At 38.2% G+C, this 23,919-nt stretch overlaps 1 protein-coding gene across 1 annotated transcript in view; it reads left to right on the forward strand.

Annotated features, from left to right (window-relative positions):
• Positions 1 to 5,364: 5,364 nt before the first annotated feature.
• Positions 5,365 to 23,919, forward strand: part of GBF1 (golgi brefeldin A resistant guanine nucleotide exchange factor 1) — a gene marked incomplete at its 3' end in the record, with an annotated part of 93,144 nt that continues 74,589 nt past the window's right edge. The window contains exons 1-2 of the mRNA XM_010281758.1: positions 5,365 to 5,460; positions 6,734 to 6,800. Of these exons, the coding sequence (XP_010280060.1) occupies positions 5,365 to 5,460; positions 6,734 to 6,800 (163 nt within the window). The remainder of the gene's footprint in view (positions 5,461 to 6,733; positions 6,801 to 23,919) is intronic.

The following is a 23,919-nucleotide window of genomic DNA, read 5'->3' on the forward strand; positions in this document are numbered from 1 at the left end:
GGGGAGGCGCCGGGTGCGCCCTACACCTGCACAGGCACCCGCCTAGCCTGCGCCAAGCTGGCGCGCTTAAAAATGGGTGGAAACGGAGATTTTCCCCAGCACCTAGCCGGCTGCTTAGCTGTTGCAGGAGGGAGGCTCAGAGCAACCTTAGGGCGTATGTTATTAGCTCAGCTGGTACCATGTTTCTTAAGTTTCAACAGCATGAAGTTAATTGAAAGAAAGAAAATCCCCTTCTCCATATTTATCTTGGGTTTCATTTTTTTACTCTGCAGTTTTGACAGATAAATGTGAGTTGCCTTCTGTTTTTGACTCCCAGGTGCTATCTCACTGTCGCAACTAAATGCGGATACTTGCAGAGAAGCCTGTCCCACCTTCCTTTCTGATGTGCCACCACTGTCATGCCTCTGCTGCTTATCTTTTAAAAGGCTTTCTTAATTGCCCAGAATTTTGGTGTCACTGGACTGCACAGTTCCTTGCCATACTTATAAATTAATACTTTTATGTTATTTTTGTCCAGGCCTTAGGAGCTACATCTCCTAAACATCTCGAGTTCTCTCAACTTTTACTGCTTGTGATTTTTATTGCAGAGTAGTTATTATATGAAAAACCCAAGCAAGTTAAATTTCTGATAGAGATTCGTGTACCTTCTGTGTGCAGTTTAGAAGGTTTTTAGAAGCTTTTTCATTGTCAGCTGGGCTCCTGGGTAACCTAACTAGCTCTGAGTTAGGCAGGAATTGTTTGTGATTCGTGGGCTAAGGGAGTGTTGTGTGTTCTGTTTTGGTAGCAGTGTATTGTATCAGGACTTGAGTGGCCAAATCTAGGTCAGAGACTATATAGGTTATTTGTGCATTATCATAAACACTGCAAATTTAGGTCAACAGAAGCTTACTCTGAAATGCTACCTTTCTTGCATATGTAGTGATTATGTTGGTTTTGGGTTTTTTTTTGGTTACTGCTGTTTATTGGAGTAGTTTCACCAGGTTTGAGTCAGTTATCATAGCTGAAGGCTAATAGTGATAGGAAGAAGTGACTTGATGGAAGTCAGCCAGACTTCGTCATTTCTGATGCTAACTCCTAACTTGTTTCCAGAGGAGTTCCAAACATTTCCCTGAAGGGGAGAGAGTGTTTCCCAAAAGTGTACCTGAGACCTCTTATGGCAGTACTCGGGAAAAATTTGGGTTCTTATGCACTGGGATGTTTTGGGGTAGCGTGTTCCAAGGTTGAGCAGTGGAGTGTTCAGTGCACGTGTAAGATAACATTTACAGATGTAAATCTTGTCACTGGTTTTATATGATGTTTTCACATCTCATACTATTCCAGGAGTCTCAGGATAGACTGTCCATAGAACAATTACTGTCCATAGAACATTGCTGAAGGTTTTGAGAAGCATATGAATGTTAAATTTTGTCCTTTAATGACGTGCTCTGGCATTTACCTTTTTCCACGTTGTTAGCAGTGGGGATGTGAATGCTAACAGCTTGTGGTAGGCTGGTCAGCTGTGTTGCCTTGGTTTGGAACTGTCACTTTCACTGTGCTGCGTGTCGAAGTTCTGCACAGGAGCAAAATCTGCACTGGTCTGCAGATTTAAGCAGATGTGTGAACCTGCCATGAGAAAGAAACAGGAGTTTATGCAGGACTCACTGAGGAGATAAGGAGCTTAAAAGAATTTGAAATTTAGTAGGTACCTTTTCTGTTTTTTCTGCGTAACTCAAGACCACAGAACTTAATCCATTTGTTTCTGTACTGAGTCCACTGTCTTGTGTTTAATTAAAGATTGCTTTCAAGAAAGGCATCCAGTCTTGATCTGAAGACATCAAGAGGTGTCAGAACCATGGCTTTGCTAGGGAGGTGGTTTAAACTTTTTTAACGATCTTCAGCATTAGTAGTTCTGTTAACCTGCCCAACCAACAGTTACACAATATCCCACTCTCCAGACCATACCTTTGTAACATTAAGCCTGAATTCATGTTAGCATTTTTTTGTATGTTGAACAAACATTTAGTTGTTTTGCTTGACTACTGCTATGCTCTCATAAACCCAACTGTTCATTCAGTGCTGGTCTGGTAAATCTTCTAACTTTCTCTCTGCAGCTTCAGAGCATTAATTTCAATATTAAAACTTCTTTTAATGTGGTATATCTATACAGAGCTCTAAGTGTGAGCAGTTGTTGCTTGTGATGAAGATATAGTTGAAGGAATGCATCCTGAAATTGTCTGCTAGTTTGAAATGAGTAGGCTTCAGAAAGTGTGGAGTTCAGAGAAATTTCCGTTGCTTGGAATAAACTTCTAAACTTTTACAGTTTTGGTGGGTTTAGCTTACAAAGGTGCATCTCTGAAAATAGTTGTCTAGGAGTGGGGCACCCTGTAATTATTTTCTGTTTCCTTCTCCAGCACACAGTTGCAAGGATCCTTTGCATGGATGAAGATAGTTGTCTGTGCTTTACTTTGGAATGTGTGTGTGCTTGTTTAACTGCAAGCTTAAACGTAAAGCAGGATTTTCTCACATATGTACCCAGTGTTTGTGGTGAAGTGGGCTGTATGTGTGATGTTCAGAGATCTGAGAGCGAATTTCTGTCTCCAGCATGATAGTTTATTTCAATTGTATTGGACCAGTAAGTTTTGTGATGTGTCAAAGTGAATTTTTGTATTTTTGAATAAAGCTACATTTAATGGAATCTGCAGTGAGGAAAGGAGTGCATTCTCATCAGGTCTTGTTAAATAGTTAGCAATGAAAGGATATAATTGCAAAAAAATGCTTTAAGTTTTGCAGGATTTTAGTATGTCAGGAGAGCCTTTTTTGCACCCTTGCTTGAAAGGGTCAGCACATTCAGTTTACCAGCAGGTTAAAAGGAAAAGGTGTGTGCTAGAGGTTTGTTTCTATCTTCTTCATATTTTGCTGCTTGGAGATAGCACCAGGTTTGGGAGCAGCTGAGCATTATAAGTCTCCTACATTCAGGAAGGACTGAGTTTAACTGACTTTTCAGTCTTGATTCTTTTAGGTTAAAAGTAGAGGAGAAGAAATGGGAGTCCTACAAGCAGATTCAGTAGTATGCAGAATAGCATGTAAGCTTTGGCATCACTTTAAATATTGGCAGAACTATTGCGTATCTGTGTATGTGCAAGGCATGTGATACATATGTCTGGTATTTCTTTACATGCTTTTCCAAATCAGGTTGGGGGATCCTTTGTTTCCAGGTCGGTTTGGTAAATGCCTGGAATGACACTACAAAGTTTACATGCTCAATATTGTTTTGTAACAGTGAAGACGGGAAAAACTTGGTTCGACAAATTTGAATGTATAAAGTATTTCCCCAAAAGTAGTTCTATGGGCCACAGTTTTGTTCCCTGAAACTGCCTATGTAGAAATAGGGAAAATAGTGGAATTACTGAAAGAAGAAATAAGTAAGTGAGGAATTTTACATGGAAGAGAAAATCTCCCACTAATGCCTTGTACTAAAACAAAGACAGTGTACTGAATTAGAAAAAATTGTGATCAAGGGTATTTTTATGCAATGTTTTAACGCAGCCATATAAATAATATATGGAGTAAGTTACTATTGACAACAGGAAGATCTCTCAAGCATTAGATGCATGACTAGGAAGAATATTTGTGGTTATGTTATATACAGCCGTGGAGGGAGGATATAAGCCTTTGTTCTTCAGGGCACAAGCAAACTACTTGGCAGAATTATTTGTTTATTTTTGTGAATCATCTAGTAGTGAATGAGGTAAACTATTGATCTGGTCTGTCATGACAGTTCCTGTATTATAAAATACTTTTGTCTTTGCCTCTAATTTATTGTGTAATACTTAGGAATACCATTTTGTATAATTAATCTAATGAAGTAAGAAACAGTTTTGCCATAAGATTATTCATCCTATTGCAAACATATTAAAAAACCAAAATAACAAATCTGATGCTCTCCCTTGATAAGGTATCTTTTTACAATAATTTGTTTTCTTTCCATTACTTACAGAGTCCTGAAGCAAATTAGTCTCTTTCACTCAGAGGATATTTGTATATTTGAATGTTGTTGATAATTCAAACAGGTTTATTAATGCGAAGCCTGACAGATTCAGTATGTATGTACTGAAATGTCTGTGGTGGTGTTTCTGCGATCTGGAGTAATACACCAAAACTTTTTCCTTCCAGCTTTGCTTTTGCTACATTGGCAAAAATCCTTCTTGTATTCTCCACGTTTTATTAACTGCAGCCTCTCCTCCCCAACTGAGTCCTTTAAATGAGCTTGCCTGATTTGAAGTTGTTATTATCAATGTTTCATCTGTTTTCAGTCTTTTGCTTCCCTATGGATGGCCTGTTGTGATTTCGAGCTAGATTCCTCATTTTCCTTTCATATCTTCTGAAAAAACCTCATTACTTGGCTACCATTTCACTAAATCCTTCTCATTTGCAGACATGGCATCATCTGAGTCTCTGGCCTCTTTGAGTCCTGTTTATTCTTCATAAACAGTCACGTCTGTTCATTCCCCTCCATTATTTCTTTATGCTTGACTGTATCTGGGCTACAACTGGTATAGAGAGAACAATCCTATAGTAATCCTCTCTTTTTTTTCTCTGTGTGTCCCCCCCCCAAATATTTCTTGCTTGTAAAATTTTTTCCCCTCTTGTGGCTCTCTCTCTGGGTACATCAGTTTAAGTTTTTCCCTGTAAGACCTCAGGCTACATGAGAGTAAATGTCATTTAGCTTTCTCGCTTTTTCTCCCCATGTTCCGTACAGTTTTGTCTCTAGTTTTGCTCATTTCTTTGTGGGATCTTACCCGTGACTTTTTTACTTACCCACTTTCTTGAAAGCTTTTTTCATGCAGCAAGCGTGAAATCAACATCTGTTATAAATTACTTTTATTTTATCCAAGTTTAAAGTTGCAGAGTTTTGCTCCGGCCAGCTTATTCAAGCCACTGATGCTTATTTATAACAGAGTACAAGATTGGCTTTGTGTTCTGTGTAGGGCTTTGGGACTTTGCATAAGTGCTGGAGATGCGTGTGTTATTACATTGTCATGGATGTCTGTCCTGGTACCCTAACACTTTATCTTTCTGTGAACTTACATAGACTGGAAAAAAATGAGGAATGTGCCATGGCAAAGTTGTCTCTTGCTTCACAGAAGCCTTGTTATAACTGTCTGCTCTTATGGTCTTGAAAATGCACTCTGTGGAAAAGCATCTTCCTTTTGACAAAATAACTTTGTCTGTCTGCATGTACAAAAAAAAGATCTAGAAGGGTTTCTGGCATCTCTGCAGGCCTCCTGCTTGACTAGGGTCAACTTGATGTTTCATCTGAGGAAGAGAATGATTCTGAGGGGCTGGAGATTAATTTGAATTACCTTTATTTTCAGGATCATCAGGATGGTGGATAAGAACATTTACATTGTACAAGGTGAAATCAACGCGGTGGTAGGAGCCATAAAGCGTAATGCCCGATGGAGCACTCACACACATCTGGTAAGTTACCTTGAATTGTTGATACCTGTTGACACAATGGCAGAAACCATCTGGTTTTAGAAAAGTACTTCGCTTTTTTTTTTAGTGCTTGTTATAGTACTTTTGTAAGTAAGGTTGGAGTAACTTTCTACATTGTTTCATGCTGAGCAGTTTTGGCTTCTTGTGTGCCAGCAATTGTAAGAGGTACAGAGCTGGAAATTTCCTACCTATATACCCTGTAAACAAACAAAACCCCCCATATTGTATTCCACATGGGAATCATCTCATTTAGACTTTTATCACCCGGTGTGTAAGGGATTTTGAATATACAGTGGTTTTTTTTTTAGCACAATGTTTTTATACATCTTTTGTGCCCTCTTACAGAAGACAGTCTTTATCATAAAAGCCATCAAATAAAACTTGGAGAAGTCATTATATATAGGGTATTTTCAAATTTGTCATATGTCATAGTGTCTTTTTTTTTTAGCTCTGTTTTCTGACTGAAACCTGTTAATAGTTTCAGACCTGTTTTGTTAAAAGCCATTAGTAGAACGTTCCCAAGTCTAATGATGCATTGGTCAGTTTATGGCTTCCACAGTGCACGTGGCGTACTGTATCTGTGGTGCACTTCAGAATGTCACATGAATAGCAGATGGCTGTCATCCAGCACAAATGGTTTCAGCTTGTCAAAGGGCAGGGCCCTTTTTCCTTCAAACAGGCATTTCTTCATTAGAGCTCACTGCCACCCAGCAGGAGGTGTGGCTGCGGTTGAACACAGCTTGGAGAAACTGCTGCTTCTCCTTATTTTAATATTGTAAAGATAGACTAAAGCTGAAGAATGCAGCTACTCATTTTGCAGTGTGATTCTTTCTTCAAGTTATTTTAATGGCGTCAAATGTCATTGTATTTCTGTTCCCATTACAATCTGCATAGATTAACATTATAGCAAATCCAGATGAGCCATTTCAATATGGTAAGAGGTAGATTTGCTCTGAAATTTATTGAACAGCGGAAGGCTAATCAGAAATACTTCTAAGGACAATAAAACCAAACCGAAATGCTCAGTCTTGAACCTGTGCTTTGACATTTAAGCTGTATGACATTGGGGAGCACTAGCAGGAAAATAAAAATAGTTCTCTTGATCTTGCTGGAGTAAATGCACTGTCAGTGATAAACTCGACCCATGGTACTTCTGTGAATATGAAGGTGAGGTCTTTACAGACCCATTATTAAGATTTGCCTTCAGGAATATGTTTGCCTTTTTAATGACTTCCTTCCTATATATAACCTATAGGATGAAGAAAGGGATCCCCTGCTGCATAGCTTTAGCCTCTTAAAAGAAGTGCTGAATAACATAACAGGTAAGCTTATACAGAAATCAGCAGGTATGTGTACCTGCTAGGGTATATGTAAATAAATGTACAGGTGTACTTGTTTGTCTTATTTACTATCCAGAGGTCATAAATTGAATAACAAGAAAAGAGCAAATATGTAATATACTTTTAGACAAATAATACCAACATAAACTAGTACATAAATACCACTGCTGCCACTATCTGGAGATACATATATGTGTGTGAATGTGTATATATTTGTGTGTGCGTGTATACACACATATATTTTTATCTATAAATATACATGTTTTGTTAATACACTGAAGCCTCTAGTAATATATGAAATCTGATGTATGATTATGCATAATCTTTCTGTGTTTTGTTTATGCTTTCTGATCTGTGAATGATGGGAAAAATCTGCTTAGAAAGTAGCCTCCTGTTATCTGTTTTCTCGTTGCATTCTTTGGTTTGTTGGCTTTCATCATCTATTATCAGTAATAAGTGAAGGTTCTCCTCACATTCTTTGGTTTGTTGGTTTTCATCATCTGTTATCAGTAATAAGTGAAGCGCAGACTTCACTCTCTTTTGGGTCTCTTGAATCTTGAAGTGAAAAGCTTACTTTGACCAGTTACACTGAAAGAAACTGGAAATCTCAATTGATTACAGTAGTAGAACACAAGGCTGTGATGTGTATTCTGACCAGTTGTTTTTATCCCAATCTGCCTTTTTTCCCTTTCCTACCACATTTTCTCTTTTTATAGTTTCAGGAGTGATTGTTTAAGTGCAGCCTAAGTATATGTTGAAAGTCTGCAAGTGAGGCTAATCCTGAGCTGCACGTGGCATTCTGCTGGTTCTTCCTAGGATTTGTATTACTGATTGTAATATTTGAAAGCAAGCTTTATTTCTGGTCCCTCTATTATAGAGAGTGTTCAGAACTGCACTTAACCTAAGTTTGAGATGGACTTTTTGCATTTCTAATTGCAAAGCACGCCCATTCTTGTGTCAGTGCTGAGCCTGGAATCCCACAAAAAGTACATTCCCTACAAGTACAGTAGCGCTGCTTCCAGGGGCTGACGAGGTGCTGAGGACATGTGCCAGTTCTAAGCCTGTATGCCTTCCTATTTTGTGGCTGCCTATAAGTGTAAATGCTTTACTTTTCTTTGCCAGGTGAACTTCCCTGGGTTGTGAGCGGGACTCTTCTGTCAGGTCATGACATCTTAGGGAACTCCTGCACAGCTTGCGTATTTTTGTTGTGGATGTTACACTTGTACCCAGAGTACATCACAGTCTGTGGGTTTTTTTGTAAGCTCACTCATCTTCTGTAGGATATGCATACAGTCACCAAAAGTGTTTTGGGAGGAAATTTTCCTTCTTTCCCTTCTACAGGATAAAATTTTCTTTAAAATGAAACTCCTGAAGTTCTTTGCCATTATTACAAATACCTCTGCTCATTAACAAGAGCAGGGAATGCCAGGATACTCAAATAAATGCGATATGGGTAAATGTCAGGGACTGGCCATTTATTTAGAGTAGCTAGGTACAACATGCTGTTGACTTGTTGCGGAAAAATGCAAGCTGACTATCTGCTTGTGTTAGAGAAAGCAAAGTTTAATATACTGAGATATTCCGAGACTCCCTGTGAGTAGTAGTCATCATGTAAGTGTGGTTCATGCTGAGATAATAATTGCTCATATACGGTGATGATAGTATGTTGGTTTGACTACGTGGGGTTCTTTTAAATAGGTAAATTCGGCTTCAATGACTGCTATTTCCAGACTAGTGTCTTGAGGTAGGACATCATTGCTATGCTCCGTTTTCTTCAGGTTTAGACATGGAGTGGTTCCCAAGCAATACTTTGAACAATACAGAGTCTTCTGCCTCATCTTCCAGGCAATGAGAAGTCTAAGCTTAGTTTTTTTTTGTGGGTTGTTTTTTGGTTGGTTTTTTGTTTGTGGTTTTTTTTTTCCCCTAGACCTTCCTTTCATGTCTCTTTCATTAGCTCACAGAAACCCATTGCTTTTATATTTAAATTTATTCAAGCTGTAATCTTTGACATTTGAGTTAGCTTTTAGTACAATTTTGCATTTATAGTAATATATATTATGTATTTTCTCAATCCCCCAAGAACCCATTTTAATCTGTTCCGGATGCAAATTTCAGGCTGCCTTGTCCCATCTCCCCTCTTGCTCTCGCCCTCCCTCCCCCTCCCCCATGGAGCATGTTTGATCAGGTGTGGCAGGAATATCCACTGTCAAGCTGCGCCCTTTATATTAGTCAATATTATCCTTCCTTCCCTCCCACTCCCTTCATTCTCCTCTGGGCTTTACCAGTTGATTTATAATTTTGGAATTCTCATCGGAGTCTGTAATACAGTTTGTTCATTATTTAACCAAAACCTGTTTAATGAGCAAAGAGAGGCAATGTAAATGTTAGGCATGTTGCAGTGGAGTACCTTTTGTTCTCCTCTGAGCTAGTGGGTATTAACTCTGTCATGACTGTGATGCTGAAATACCCTGGTCAAGGGTATAAACATGCATGGTGTGCCTCCAGCAGCTAAAGATTCCTGTTTCAAAGTATTGTTCCTCAGGAGTAACTAAATTACATAGTGTATTTTATTTGATTACCAAAATAGTAAAAGCTTGCCCGCAACTAAGTAGCGGTGTCCTATTCCATTGTAATGTCTAAATGGGCTCTTGAAGGAAGCATCTAGAGAAGATGCTGTGGCTCAGCACAAACAATCCCATGATTATGGTAAGAGGAACCTCACTTCTACAGTTCAGAATATCTAGCTAGGGGCCTTGGACCTGAATTATGTGGAATGATGTTGCTCTTTAAAATTCTGACAGAGAAGCTTAATTTCTTTGGCAATTTTATGTAGGTTTATAAAAAACAGTTAAATAACTTGAAAATGAACAGCATGTCTGCTCTGACTCACTATCATTTGGTTTATTGTATGCCATTTTTACACTTTTATGGTCTGCATATATTTTAGTTGTTATTGATAGTAGTTGCCTGAAAAACAGAAAGGAAAAATAGAGGTTCTGTCTTGGGTGATGCATAATTTTCTCCAAGATAAATTAAATAGCTGAATGCTTGCTGTATTAAGATAAGCATTGTAAGCTTAAGTTTGATGTAGTGTCTCTTATTTCCAGTGCTTAAAAAAAGCAAAAATCAGTGTCCTGAGTTATGACCATATGTAAGTAGTGACTACCAAGCTTTGTCCATGCATGCAAAATTGAAATACAACTACATCTTCAAAAGTTATTTTAAAACTGATGGAAGCCTCAGATCTAGGGTCACTGTCAATACAACTTCCATTTGACTGCTTTTTAAAGTAAGCTGAGTATCTAGAAAATGTGTCTGGATGTTGAAATATTTGTTCATCAGTTTTGTTATGGATTAGGTCAACAAAAGAAAGCTTCTTTTTGACATCCAGTGATAACTAAGCATCTTCTCATTCATGAGTGTTTCCAACTTAGGGTGCTCTTGAGCTCAGTAGCAAGGGGTTTTATAACCACAAATGGCTGGAATTACGAATTCATTACAAGCCTACTTTTCCATGATCTGATAAGGATTAGGCTTCCTTGAATCTTGCTGTGGCTGTTGAAGTCTTCAGACCATTCCAATATGAGGTAGAAGTAAGAGCAGGTACTTCTGCAGTTGTGCTCCTCATTGCAGAATTTGTACTTTGCTCTGACTGTGGGGGGATAAGTCAAATCACCAGGATTTTGTGACTGAAGTACTGCTTACTGTGTAGGTGTGTAGGATGGCTTTAGGACAGAAAATGACTGAATACAACTGCCTTGTACAAGTCAGAACTGCAGTGGGAGAAGCAGGTGTTTGTGGAAAGTGTGTGCATCGAGAGTCTATTTAAATAAGGTTTAAACTAGGTAAACACACCTGTGAAGAGGTACTTGTGTATATTTTAGGTCCATGAGTGCCAGACTGGAAGGTTTGAGTCCTTTTATCCTCTGGTGGTTCAGAGTTAGTGCATTTAAACAGAAGCTGCAAAGTAAGCTGTTAGAAGCACTCTGATTTCATGCACATTCATGACATTTTAAATGAATGCTTGTACAGTGGGTTCAGAAGAATCTTTTCATGGCTTATTTCAGACAAGAAGCTGCTGCAAATCTCCATCTTTAGAGGGTTGGCTGGGGCATTAAGAGCTGGCTAAAGGTCAAATGACTGTAACTGTAAGAGAACCTTTGCCCAGTGTACTGACTTAATATACATGTTACTGTAGCCATCAGTTTTCTGGTATGTAGATTTGATTGCACACTCATTTTCTCATGTCTGAGCTCTGCAAACTCAGTTTTCAGGGAAAATCTGACGTTTGTATAAAATGATTTCGGAGTTTTATCTTGATTTGGGATTAATGTCTGAACTTTCTGAAAGATCTAGTTTTAAGAAGTGGTAAATCGGTAGTAAATATAAATGTGTGGCCTGTTCTCAATGCTATTGCAGTGCTATTGAATAGAATCTGAGTAATTACAATTTAAGAAATGAGAAAAAATAATGGTTTTTTTAAAGAAGTGTAAGAATTGGATTATATGGATGTGACATGTATAGTGCTGCAATGCTTGTTACTTTGCAGATAAGAGCAATGCCGTGGTTTATTTATTATTTATATCTTGAGTTTCTGCAGGAAGTGCCTGGACTTACTAGCAAATAACAAATCCTGATGAACTGTAAGCTGTGATACTTCTCCCTTTGTTTGCATTGAAGGGTTGCAGTGTTATCTAGAGCAGACATTAAAAAAAAAATCACCTAAGCTTTTTTATGTTGCATATCAGCTTCATATAAAAGATCTCGAAGACTTACTGGTCTCCTAGACTATATCTGTTCCTGTGATAACTTAAAAAAAAATTTTTTTTAAAACTTTTTTTTTTCTTAAATAACAGGTATCCATACATGTTGACTTGGTATTTTGGAAGACCAAGCAACTCAGGCTGACATTTAGCTTTTGTTGTACACTCTATAAAATTTTTAAGAAGAATGGAAAGGGTGTAAGAAAGGTTAGGAAATTGATAGAGTAAGGTTTCTTCCATAACTTTAACTCAGCCTAAATCTAATTAGTGGATGGCAATACAATTTTAGTCCGTATTGAATGACCTGACACAGTGTACAGAAGAGGTAATTAATTTCCCTTAATATTTTCTGCCACCTTCTTACTAAGAAATATGAAGATTAAGGTGACAACCTTAATTTGATGCTTTGCTTGCAGGCTGAATCCAGACTTAATTTTTGCGAACTGTGTTCAGACGATGCAGTAAAAAATTGTAATTTTAAAAGTAAGTTCCTAGTCTTTATGAATGCAGGCATCCTTCCAAGTGCACAGAGAATGTAAACCAATGCAGTGTTTTTGCTTTGAAGCTGCAGCTAGTTCCAAATACTCTCTTTGAGAGACATTAATCTTTTTAGTATTGTTGTAGCATCAAATGAATCAAATCACTGTCTTATGGCTGAGGTCTTTGAATTTCCCCCAGATAGTATGTTTCTATTGATATTTTTGGCATAGATTTTCCTTGGTGTTACTGGAGAAGTAATAAACCAAACTTTTCCTAGGTGGTTGCTGATTTTGTGCTTTACTTTCTAGGCGACTTTCCTGGAGTGACACTAATGTGCCCTAAGAAGGTAGCTGCTTTGGGAAACCTGGGATTTGAACTTCTCAAGCCCAAAACTAACACCAGAATTGTTATAATTTCAGTTAAGATTTAGTTTATTTTCTGTATTAAGGAAGAAGGAGGAGGAGTGTGCTTGAGGAAGAATAACTTAGTATTTGTGAAGCTTATAGATGCACCAAGAAAAGCACCATAACCTTTTCCAAGGCTTTTCTGTTGTGTGCAGGACAGCATTTATGCAAAACATGCGAGGAGTCAGGTATGGATGGGGTCACTCTGAACATTAACTGATTCTGTTGAATTGTTCACTGAGCCCTTCAACATCAGGTACTGAATGAAACTTGGACTCCTGAGAAGTGGAAACTTGTAATTGAGAGATTCTGTAACTAATACTGAACAGGCAGAATGGGCTAAACTGTGGTTGTGTAGCATCCTTAATTTGATAACTTTTTAGCTCTTGTGTTCATCTTCTATTTTGTGTTTCTGAGTAGTAAGAAATTTGCTGAATAAATTCAGAAATGAAGTGACTCTGGGAATATCTAGAGCAAAAAAACCCAACCAACCCAGTAAGATGGTCTTCACACAAGGTATTTCTGCATTTCTCTTAAAGTCAGGACATCTGAACTGTCCCTTCTGTGGTCCAGCACCTCCACCCTTGCGATACCACCTAAGCATCCTTTTAATACAGTTCTTCGGGTGCAATTTAAGACTAGAGCTTGGAGCTTAACAGTCTTCCATCTGTGCATGGCTAATGACTGGCAGGTACAGGCAGGAGGTGGTGCTGTTGGAAGGAATTGTTTCCTGACCCTTAATCCTTAAGGACCTAAGGATTTAGATGGACAAGCGCTCCTGGCTGTTGCTTGGCAGAGTTCCCACAGTGGGCTTGTTCAGTAACACCGGCCTTCTGTTACCACTGCAGGGCTGGGCTCTGAAGAGCTGCCACATGTGCATGGTGCGCAACTGACTCTCTCTTGTTCTACGCTTGTTGAGCAATTACTTTCCCACTTGTTGGGCACTCCATTATTTCCTTCAGTTACTGCTTCTGTGTGAAGTGGAGCCATAAAGGAAATGGCCTAATGTACATGCATTAGAGGGCAATAAATTGCAGTTTGATTTTGTAGAAAGGCAGTACCAGATGCTCCGCTGAAGTTAAGGTTCCTCTTAAGTTATCCATGGAGGTTTTATTCCAGGTTTTTTTGATGATCATGATGTCTTTGTTTTGGTTAAGATTAGTTAAAAGGAATTGTAGCCAATTAAGAGATGTTAAGGCTATTTGCATTATAGTAAACACTTTCTGGAAGTAGGAATGTACATGAAATTGCTGAATTCCAGTAGAAGTATATTAAATACATAGCGCTCTGTTCTGTCACCTTCCCTTCTTTTAACTGTCTTCTTGCTAAATTGCTGCCATCTAACCTGTTAAAAACAACATCTCAAAGGTGATTTACTTCAAAGAAGTAAAAACTTGTGTCAGAAAGTGCAGGTGCATATTTATACAGTTGCATAATATGTAAAGGACTGCCAAGAAGCATTGGTCATACATATACAACAAGCATACTGAAGCATTCCTCACCTCAAAGAGTTTGTAGCTTAAGAGGGTAGAAGCAGAGAGAAGTCTTTAAGCACAGAAAGTTGTTAAGCACTTGAGGCTTTTTCTTAATGACTACCTCCATTTGTCCTTCAGATATGCCATTGTTGGCTGATCACTAATACAGTTTATAGCAAGATGTGAGTTTGAAGGAGAGATTTGAAAGAAGATTCAACTGGGCAAAATGTCCTTTTGTTTTTTTCAGCAATAGTGCAGGGATGTGTGATAAAGTGCTGCTTCTCTCAATTAGTGTGGAAGAAAAAAAGCAAGGAGAGGTATAGCGGGAGGGATTTAAAGAGAAGTATAAAAGTAGCAGATTAATAGAGAACATTGCTATTAAAATAGTAAGTTGGTTGGTTAGGGTATGTTAATAGCGAGGGATATGCAGTTGGTGGCTTGCCTGTTTGATGTAAACTTGCAAGAGTTTTTCTTGTTAAGATAACTGTAGCTAGTTTGTGTGCTGTCTGAGTTTTGTGGAATAGATTATTGCTGAAGGGAGTTTTTGCAATCAGGGAAAAAAATTTCTTCCAGCATGTTAATGGACCCCCTCATTGTAAGTGATTAAAAAAAAATTTCAGATGGATAATCAAGATCCTGCTTTTGTAATTTGCCTTTAGAAAATGATACAGGACAGCAAATTTGTCCAGGAAAGATCTATAAAACTTACAGCTGCATGCAGTCCTATGGAAACTCCTATCATCTTTTAGGTGACATGATTTTAACTTGCTTTACACCACCTCTAAAAGCTACTAAGAAAAGAAAGTTTGGTATATATTGCCTATAAAACAGTGTCTTACAGGTAGGGTCTGAGGTCTTGTGATATGGATTCTGATGTAAAAGAGATGGAAATGTCATTTCATGGATGAGTTTGAAGTGCATTCATTCCAGTGTTGGTGGTATCAACAGATACTTTCCGGGGAAAAACTTCGGGAATGAATAAAAACCTGTGAATTTGTTAGTAGAGTAAGGAGGGCTAAATCATGAGTTAAATATATGTAAATCTTCTAGGGACAGTGAATCACTACGTGTCATCACAGAATTGTAGGAAATAAAAACCCATCTTGAGAAGGAACATTTATCAACTAGTCATAGTTATTGTAGAAAATTGGTATATCTACATTAGTATTGTATGATGTACTGTATCCATGATATGTGGAAATGCCACTGGAAGTGTTTAAAAAAAACAAAACAAAACCAACAAAAAACCCAAACCTGCTCTTGCTTTGAAGTCTTAATTATATTTGGACATTTCTTGTTTAGCATAGATGCCTCATCACTTCAACTTCATTAAATAAATTTATGGTGCAGTTGTGGAAATAAAACTTGTCAGTTCAAACTACTTTTGTATTCAAGCACATTGTGAAAGAAAGAAGAGGCCTATATTTACGTGGCAGTTGAGGAACAGGGTGAGAAATTACGTCAAAAAACCCAATGTGAGATGGGTAGAAATGTAAAAGTACAACATGTTAGATGAGAGCTTGCACATATATGCAATAGAACTAAAGTTTGGAGTGATACTTGCTTTAGCTATCCTGTTAAAATGAATAGATTGATAAACTGTTTCCATGCCAGCTTATGCTAATATATTTTGCACTGTAATGACAATTACACAATTGTAGTGCTCAAGGGGTGCACTTGATTAATGCTTGTACGCTGAATATGTGAAATTCCTCAGTGATGGTGGTACTTTGATGTTTGATCCTCTATCTGTACCCTAATATAAGCTCTTCAGAAGTTCTAATTTCCAGTTCTGTCCTTGCAGCAGTAAGCTGCAACTTATTGCTAGCCATATTGAAACAGTAAATTATAAACAGAACAGTCTTTCAAAAAGTGTATGCTGCCTTTGCTTGGTGCAGGAATCTGAGTGCTTGCATGACTGTAAATAATTCTCGACGTGTGCTACTTAAATGACATGAGACTTCAAAACGATGCTGTTCACTTTTGATTGTGTTTAACTTAATTCTGTGAGGAAGCTTTTATTAAAATGTCTCTTTGTGCCCTGTTACTTTTAAGGAAATTGTCATTTTTCTTGATACAGTGACAAAGTCTGCCAAGTGGCTGTTGAATTAGAATCCGTTTACCTCTTTATTAGCTGCCTGAATAATTTAGGTGACAAACTGTAAATATAAGGTATTGTTGAAATAAATCAAGATGTGGTTGTTATCTTGATCATGGTGTATTGAAGGACAACAGTCTGTTAGATCTGGGTATAGCCTATGGGAGGGGCTTTATTCTAGAAATAAAACAAGTGGCAGTGGTAAAATATGGTTGCTTATGTAAGCATCTTTAGTAACTGCACTTAGGAACTTGGATGTTCTTCAGAGTGGGATTAGACAGTTTATAGTAGCCTGTAATAGTTCTGTAATAACCAAGATGGCTGTCGTGGCAGCATGGGAGGAGACATCGTTAGCTGGTTTTCACTTCAGTCTGAGGTTTTCACATTTGTTGTTCAGAAATACTGTATTTTTCTTTGTATACTCATCTCTTAGTTAAAACATTTGTTTTTTCAGTGCCTGAAGTGCAAATATATTCAGTCAGACTTAAGATCTAACAAGCACTGTCAAATTTTACTTCTGTGCTTCCCCTCTCTTAAATACATTCTGCCTCAGTATGAAATTAGCACTTCAGATGTGAAGTGATCAGGCTGGTACAGGCAGTGGGGAGAACACAGTTCTGGGAGTATTTACTTCGGTGTCATTGTTGATGATGAACACAAAGGTGTAGGAAATAAGTTTGCTCAAGTATTTACCAGTCTGTTAAAATATGGTGAACAGGAAGAGACTTTTTCAGTTGAAACAGGGGTACTGTGATATTGTAGGAAAACTAGATTTTGGTTTGGCAAAGAGATAAGTTATAAACAGCAAACTTTTCTGAAAGCGTGTGACTTTTTTGCAGGAGTCTGAGCACTTTCATCATGAAGGCTTCTGCTTTGTTAAGAGCATAAGGGAAGAAATACCCATGTGTGGTAAATAAAAAAGTAACATTTTCTTGGGGGAAAAAGCTTTGCCAGGAGCGTTGGAATCATAGGAGAGGAAGAAATGAAAAGATTCTGGCATTGTAGAAAGCAATAAAGCAGCTCTAACGGAATGGTAGTGCAATAATTGGAAACAAAATTTGTAAGAGAAAAAGAAATTGCTGAAGAAATGTATTATTAAATAATGGGAGGAGGCCATCGTAGGCATCCTCGAATGCTTAATTTAATGGTTGTTTGGTAGCGTGACTATTAAAGCTTTGCGTCAGAGGCAACATTGACTTAAATTTTGCAAACAGTTTTCTCCCTGCCACTTTTACTAACAATCCATTCACAATCTGAAAGTGAAGTTAATTCTCGTTCAGCTGCCTTTAAATTGTAGTTTCTTTTTGGATGGCAGTTCTTAATGCTATTGAGTTTCGCAACCCATACTGGTACTTGTTCACATGCACAAGACCCATGTGCTGCAGCGGAAGGTCACACACTCCCTTTCACTCTGCAGGAACAGCAGGTGATGGTACCAGCTGTTCACATCCCCGTATTAGATGCCTGAATTTGAGCAGCTGTATGAGACTGCTAATAAACTCTAACATGTAATGCAGTTTATATTTTGCCCACATTTCACTTGATCCTACTCAGCACCAACCAGTATTTTTTTTAACATCTTTCGATACCACCCACAAGATTGCTCATTTTCTTTCTTGTCCTGCTGGTCTCCACTCCCTTCCTATGATGTGGCAGTCGGATGCCTGAAAAAGTGTTGCAGTGTTACATATTCGAAAAGGAAAGGGTACCAGAAAAGGTGCAAATGTGCAGGGTTTAGGGAAGCAGGAATAATCCCTCTATCAACGACATTTTAAAATTTTGAAGTTTTAATGCTGCAGTGAAAATAATCTAGACTGTTCTAAAGGATGGACTTGTTCTTAAGCAATACTGGATACAAGCCTAGGTGTTTTTTTGTTTGTTTGTTTTAGAAGAATGGGTCAAAAGTACTTTCATTGTGAGGACCCTCTACCTGCATTCAGCTAGCTGAAGAGGTCTTGTCATGTGAATCTGCTATTAAAAAAAGGCTGCAGTGTTTTTTAATTCCACCTCGAGTAATAAAATTGGCCTGGCCATGAGCTTTGATATCTCCACAGTTGATTTCAACTTGTGCTTTTTTATTTAAAAAGATTATTTGTGACCTGTTAGGACCCTCTGTTAAGCCAGTTAAATAAACGGTGAAAAGGTTGAAACTGCCTGTCTGCGCTTTCCAGAAAAGGGGAGGAGGGAGTCAAAGGAAGGATATTTACAATTTTAAACCCTTTCAGCTCTTCTGTTCACCTCTTTCTCTTGCATCACTGATTTAGCTCCCATCTCCTCCTCTGGAAGACTCATAGTACCTAGAACGGATAAATACCTTAGTTCCACTGATTGGACACCAATGTGATGATAAAGTCTTCTTGCTAATAAGATCCTGAGAGGTGACTTTGGTGTTTTGTGGATTTTTGTGGGTTTGTTTTGTTTTGTTTTTCCCTGTTACTGTACTCTCAAAAAATGCACTTTGGAATCGAAGCCATATTGAGGTAGGAGCTGTGAAGAGGATCTTTTAAAAATGTGGAGGTAGGGGAGTTTATTTGGTCCTTTGCTCAAAGGATCTCAGAGAACTTAGAAATTCAGCAAGAGCCAAGATAATTATCAGAAGTCAGGTGTTAAGTATTTTATAAAATTATGAAAATAGAAGAACATAGGTGTGCAGTTAGGGTTGGAAGAGATAGCATCAGATCAGAAGAATATGGTAGAATATAGGAAGAATATAACTGATAAAATAGTGAAGTGGCTTAGTTCAGAAGAAATAATGTTAGCTTTTCATTAGATCCTCCTCTTACTGCTTCAGAACTCGACTCGTTTTAGCTGGTCAGCATTCTTAACTTGAACTATCTGAAATCTAGAACTGATTTTCCTTGCTTGATATGTGTTGCTTTTCTCCAGGAAAGATGGCACAATTTTTTTTTTTTTCTGGATGAGGAACTGGCTCTTCCATGGCAGATTAGAGCTGTAAGCTCGTTGTTAGCCTTTTTTCAGATAGCCTTACAGTTTCTTTCTAGACACCCAGTATTAATTGGTTGAAACAGCCAGTTATTTTTAACTGCATGTTTCAGATTTTTTAATTTTTTTTTTTTTTTTACTGTTCAGGTGTCTCAGCCATAAAGACGGCAGTTGAAGTAAATAGCTGTATCAAATGAAGTACCTCTTGTCCCCACAACTGCTTCCAAAATAAACCGAGAATAATGCTTTACACATTTTGTCTCCTTTAACTCTAAAGGCAAGCAAGAGAGGAAGCATGGATTAACATGTAGTGATTTCTAGGAGCTGTTCTCTGCTCAGATTCCTCTGTGCTTGGGCTGACTGACAGGGACATGTGGCTCAAGTGCATCTGGAAATATATCACTGGCAAAACTTGGTCGGGTAAATATAGCAGGAACGGGTTGTCAGGGCAGGAGACAGATTGTTCTGGGAAAGGAAGTGCTGTCTGTCTGTCGTCTGAATAACAATTTCCTGTATTTCTGAGACTTACCTATTTCTTTCAGTGTAGCTGAGGTACCAGCAGGATCTGACATGCTTGCTGTGTTCTGTTGTCGTGTGTTCTAATGGTGGGAGTATTGTCAGAAATGGTAAAATCGGTAGGAGTAGCTATAGAGAATTGATACCAGTATATCCTATGCTGTTTAAATAGTAGTGGCACACACTTGGTGATAGCGTAAGCCCTTCTTGAAAATAGGCAGGGACATCAAATGTGAAAAGTAACCCCCAGAGTTTCAGGACACAGTAATACTGAAGAACCCAGACTCTTGCTTAGGTGCAAAATTCTTTCTAGCCCACATGATTCCAGAAAACAAACAAAAACTCCAAACAAAAAGCCACCAAAACCCTCCTTGAAAATGGGCTGAAAGCCCATATTCTAAAATTCCTCTCTTTTGTTGGCGATTGACACGTAAAAGATGAGCAGGGATAGAAAAAGCCAATGAAAGGCTTTCCTTCAGCAAAAGCTGATTGGCAAAGGCATAAAGCTTCTTGAACCATTGTGATATTGATTCCAGTCTCAACACAAATAATACTGTTTATGAAGAAAATTGAACCAACGGCATTAGAGAGTGGCCTACGGAAATCTGTGCAAGCATAGGAGGGTGTAGGCTGCATTTTATATAGAAAGGCATAATCTTGGGCAATGACAATTAAAATCTTAACAGATGCAAGTAGTAGAAAAAAGAACAGTAAATTACAGACTTTCTGAAGTTTATCAAGGGAAGTTGGAGATGACTACAGATTGGAGGAAAAAAAAACCCAACCCAAACCCTATTTAAACATCAGTAATAGCCGACTGTACTTTCTCCCTCTCCATAAAGCATCGAATAACTTCACCTATACCACTTGTAGCATATTCTTGATTCATTGGGCTGGTTTTTTTTCATGTGCTTGATCAAGAATTTATGGAAGATGGAACCCCTGACAATTTCCGTGCAGGAACCCCTGCATGGTAGCTGCCTGTGGTTAGTTACTGACTCTGTAGCTTGTCCTGAGAGGTTGCACACTGCTTCACACCGTAGTGAGCACTCGCTCTGCTGCACTGTGATGTGGCTCTGCCTGGGGTGGGGTTAGCAACCAACAGGTGCAGAGCATACCATACGAATGCGGAGGCAGAGAATCTGTGTCCAAGGGCGTTGGGGGTAAATAACTGTAGTTGTAAAAAGTGTTACATGAATACTAACGTTTTCACTGAGCAATGAGTCTGGCCTAAAATCTGCCCCACAAACTGCTGTATAATAAGCTTCAATTTTTATCCTCAGAAGTCTGAAGAGCTAAACTGATATTGAAATGTTTTTTGGCATATAGGGAAAAATTAGTAGTTTGCTGGAGGATGCAACTGATTTGGACTAGAGGCTGTCCAAAAACGTTCTGTAGTTTCAAACAGTAGAATAAGAGATGGGATTCTGTGCTTTTTGAGTAAACCCTTCATGACTAAGTAGAGAAAACTATTTTGTCAATGTACAATGTTCTTCAAAAATATTTGTAAGCCCTCGGGATTACTTAATTATTTCTTCTGATTGCACCAGGTCCAATACTGTCCTGCTTGTCATGACTTAACACAGGAATAAAACCTTACCATTTCTCATTCACAGAGCTGACTGAAGACTTCTTACTCCATTTACTAGCTGTGTGACATAGCACACCTGACTTGCCTCTGCCTTTTGCAATGTAAACCTCAGCAGAAGAAACAGTACATTGAAGAAAAAAAAAAAAAAGTCTGTGCTTATCTTATTGTTGCACTGTTGCCTGCATGCATGCCTCTTACTCCAGGTGTTCCAGCTTCCAGCAATTGAAGTCTGCCTCTTAGAGCTCTCTGCTTCTCCTCAGACTGCCCAGATGCTGTTCCTCGAAGCCATTTTAATCTAGTTCTTTATTTCGTTTTATTTTTTCTTTGCCTGGCTCACCCTGGAATAAAACTGAAAGGGATGAACTTCATGTTGCAGGTGAAATTTCACATCAAAGGACACCTGTGTTGTCTGGTCATCTGGTGCTGGTAAACTGTTGTTTGTTTTTCTGTGCTTTTCTGTAGTATGTATGGCATATGTACGGTAGTAGGTATCTAGCAACAGAAACTAAATCAAGCATAACATCTATTCAGAATATATTATCTTTGCTTATGTGTCTACCAGCATTTAATAAAAGGATATTGTTCCTTTCCCCAACATTTATATTTTGTTTTAAAATGGCAGAGTTCTGCTGTGAACTAAAGGCAAGAAGCTGAGATTGTCTACAGTGCATTAAAAGTGTATTAAAAGAATCAAACTGTGATATTAAAAAGAATTGCAGTTACTTAAATTTGAAAGAAATCTAGAAGGATCAAAGCACAAGGAAATTATTTGTAAAGGGCTTTGGAATTGTAAAGTATTATGTGCAATGAAATATGGAGTAGTATTGGGAGGCGTACAAGAGGCGTGTTTGTTTGCGTAAGCATAAGAAATGGGGTATCGGTGTATTAGCAGAGTTGAAATTTCCCACAAACACTTAATGTTTCTGAACATGAAGACATGTGAACAGAAAGCCCAAGTATTCATTGTCTGTGAAAGCTAATCTGTTATCTTTGACTTGTTAATGAGTAAGATGACTAAATATCTTTAAAGCAGTAGAAAATGTACAGATTTATGTTGCTTATTTTTAGTCATTACATACCTCTTGCATGGAGCGCTCTGCAACATGGTAAGGGAACCAAACGTGGATTAGAAGTTGAAGCAGGAAGAATAATAGGAGATAATTTGTGCTAGATGAAATTGGAAGGAAAGGAAAGAGAGGAAGTTTCAGTAATAAGTGAAAACCAGAAAAATGCTCTGAGAAAGCAATTCTGGAACAATTGTAGAAGTTTTTGGACCTGCTGCTGTGAGGGGGGTGACTAGAATAGTTAAAACTCTGACAGGAGCTTTTTCTGCGTGGATTTTTCTTGGACCACTGTTCCATTATAAGAATGGCTTTGCTCTGGTTGTGTCTGCATGATGATTTATTCAGGATGGCTGTAGAATTACATGTAACTCTGATCTAGCTGTGTTGATAGGTGTTGTCATGTAAATAGGAAGCATTTAATCTCTGTAAGTATAACTATTTTGCATTCTGCAACAGTCTGTTGCAACTGTCTAGGGAATACTGAAAGCTTATGGTATTCAAGCTTTATTTACTGGCAGTAAATACTGAATTGTTAAACTGTTTGGTAACCTGAGCTGTTTATTTGTATGAAGAAAATAGTTGTTTCATTTGAAACTTTTAAGCTGTTTTACTGTTTTAGCTACAATTCTGGGACAGGATTGCACATGATAAGATGATGAAAGGAGTGAACAGGGATATGTAGGTGTATAGAATCTAAGTGGGAGCATAGTTACTTTGCTGTTGACCACCTTCTAGGTGGTGAGGTATATGGGAATGGAGATGATCATTGCCTTTGTGAGATACCTTAGTGTCTGGTATTTTCTGAGCTGAAATTCCACTTCATGAAAATCACCTGAAGTATTAGCTTAATTTAATCTTTCAGTCTCAGTCCACAGACTTGGACTGTGAAGTATTCACAGAATTTTATTAGCTACATCAGGCTGTTGTAAAATGTTGCAACCTTATTTTTGATTTTGAGAGAAGCATCACTTATGCTTAGAGATAGAAAAAGCAGTGAAAACAAGGTGAAACTTGGGACCAGGACATAGAGCTTTCAGGTGTACCCTATGTATGCATAGCTGAAGTTTTATACCTGCAGAAGTTGTCTGAGTTTCTTGTAGTGCACAAACAGCACTTAGGGCCAAATGTAAATGCCACACAGGCAGCTTTGCAAGAGCATGCTTTTCCAAAATTTTTTTAGCTTTGTCTTCCATGATTCATCTTCTCTTTTTTGCTGTTAGTTTTCTGTTTATTTCTTTCTCTCTGTTCCCATGTAAGCCCATTAAGACTCTAATCTTTCTGTGTCAAACTTATAACTAATGTAACTTTTCAATAGGAAACCCCTGTATGTGTCTGACACAGTTTTTCTCACTTCCCATTCTTTATGTCCCTTTGCACAGTCAGCACTGAGTTTTTTGTTGGGCTTAATATAAAGGGGCTTAGAAAGGCAGGTGCTTCTCGATTTGAATTTATGAGACTTCCAGACACGGAGTGTCATATGTGCTTTTTTTCCCCCCCATCTTCTGTAATGCTCTGTAGTCTGTAACAGGTTGAGTTGTAACATTCATTAAACCATTCCTCACATTCCCTGCTTTGAAAGCTTATCAGGACTGCTTTGATTTAGTTATCTGGAACAAAAAAAGCCGTTTGTGAAGGTTGGAATGGAGCTCTGGAGTAATAATATATAGGAGATCAGATTCAGGTCCCAGTTGTATTATTCCTAGGGATTTATTTGCCTGTGTACACACAGGAGCAGAGTGGTGTGTATGGAAGGCTTGCAGGAATGGA

This window comes from Phaethon lepturus, unplaced genomic scaffold (genome assembly GCF_000687285.1).
Source record: "Phaethon lepturus isolate BGI_N335 unplaced genomic scaffold, ASM68728v1 scaffold442, whole genome shotgun sequence".
Classification (NCBI taxonomy): Eukaryota; Metazoa; Chordata; class Aves; order Phaethontiformes; family Phaethontidae; genus Phaethon; species Phaethon lepturus.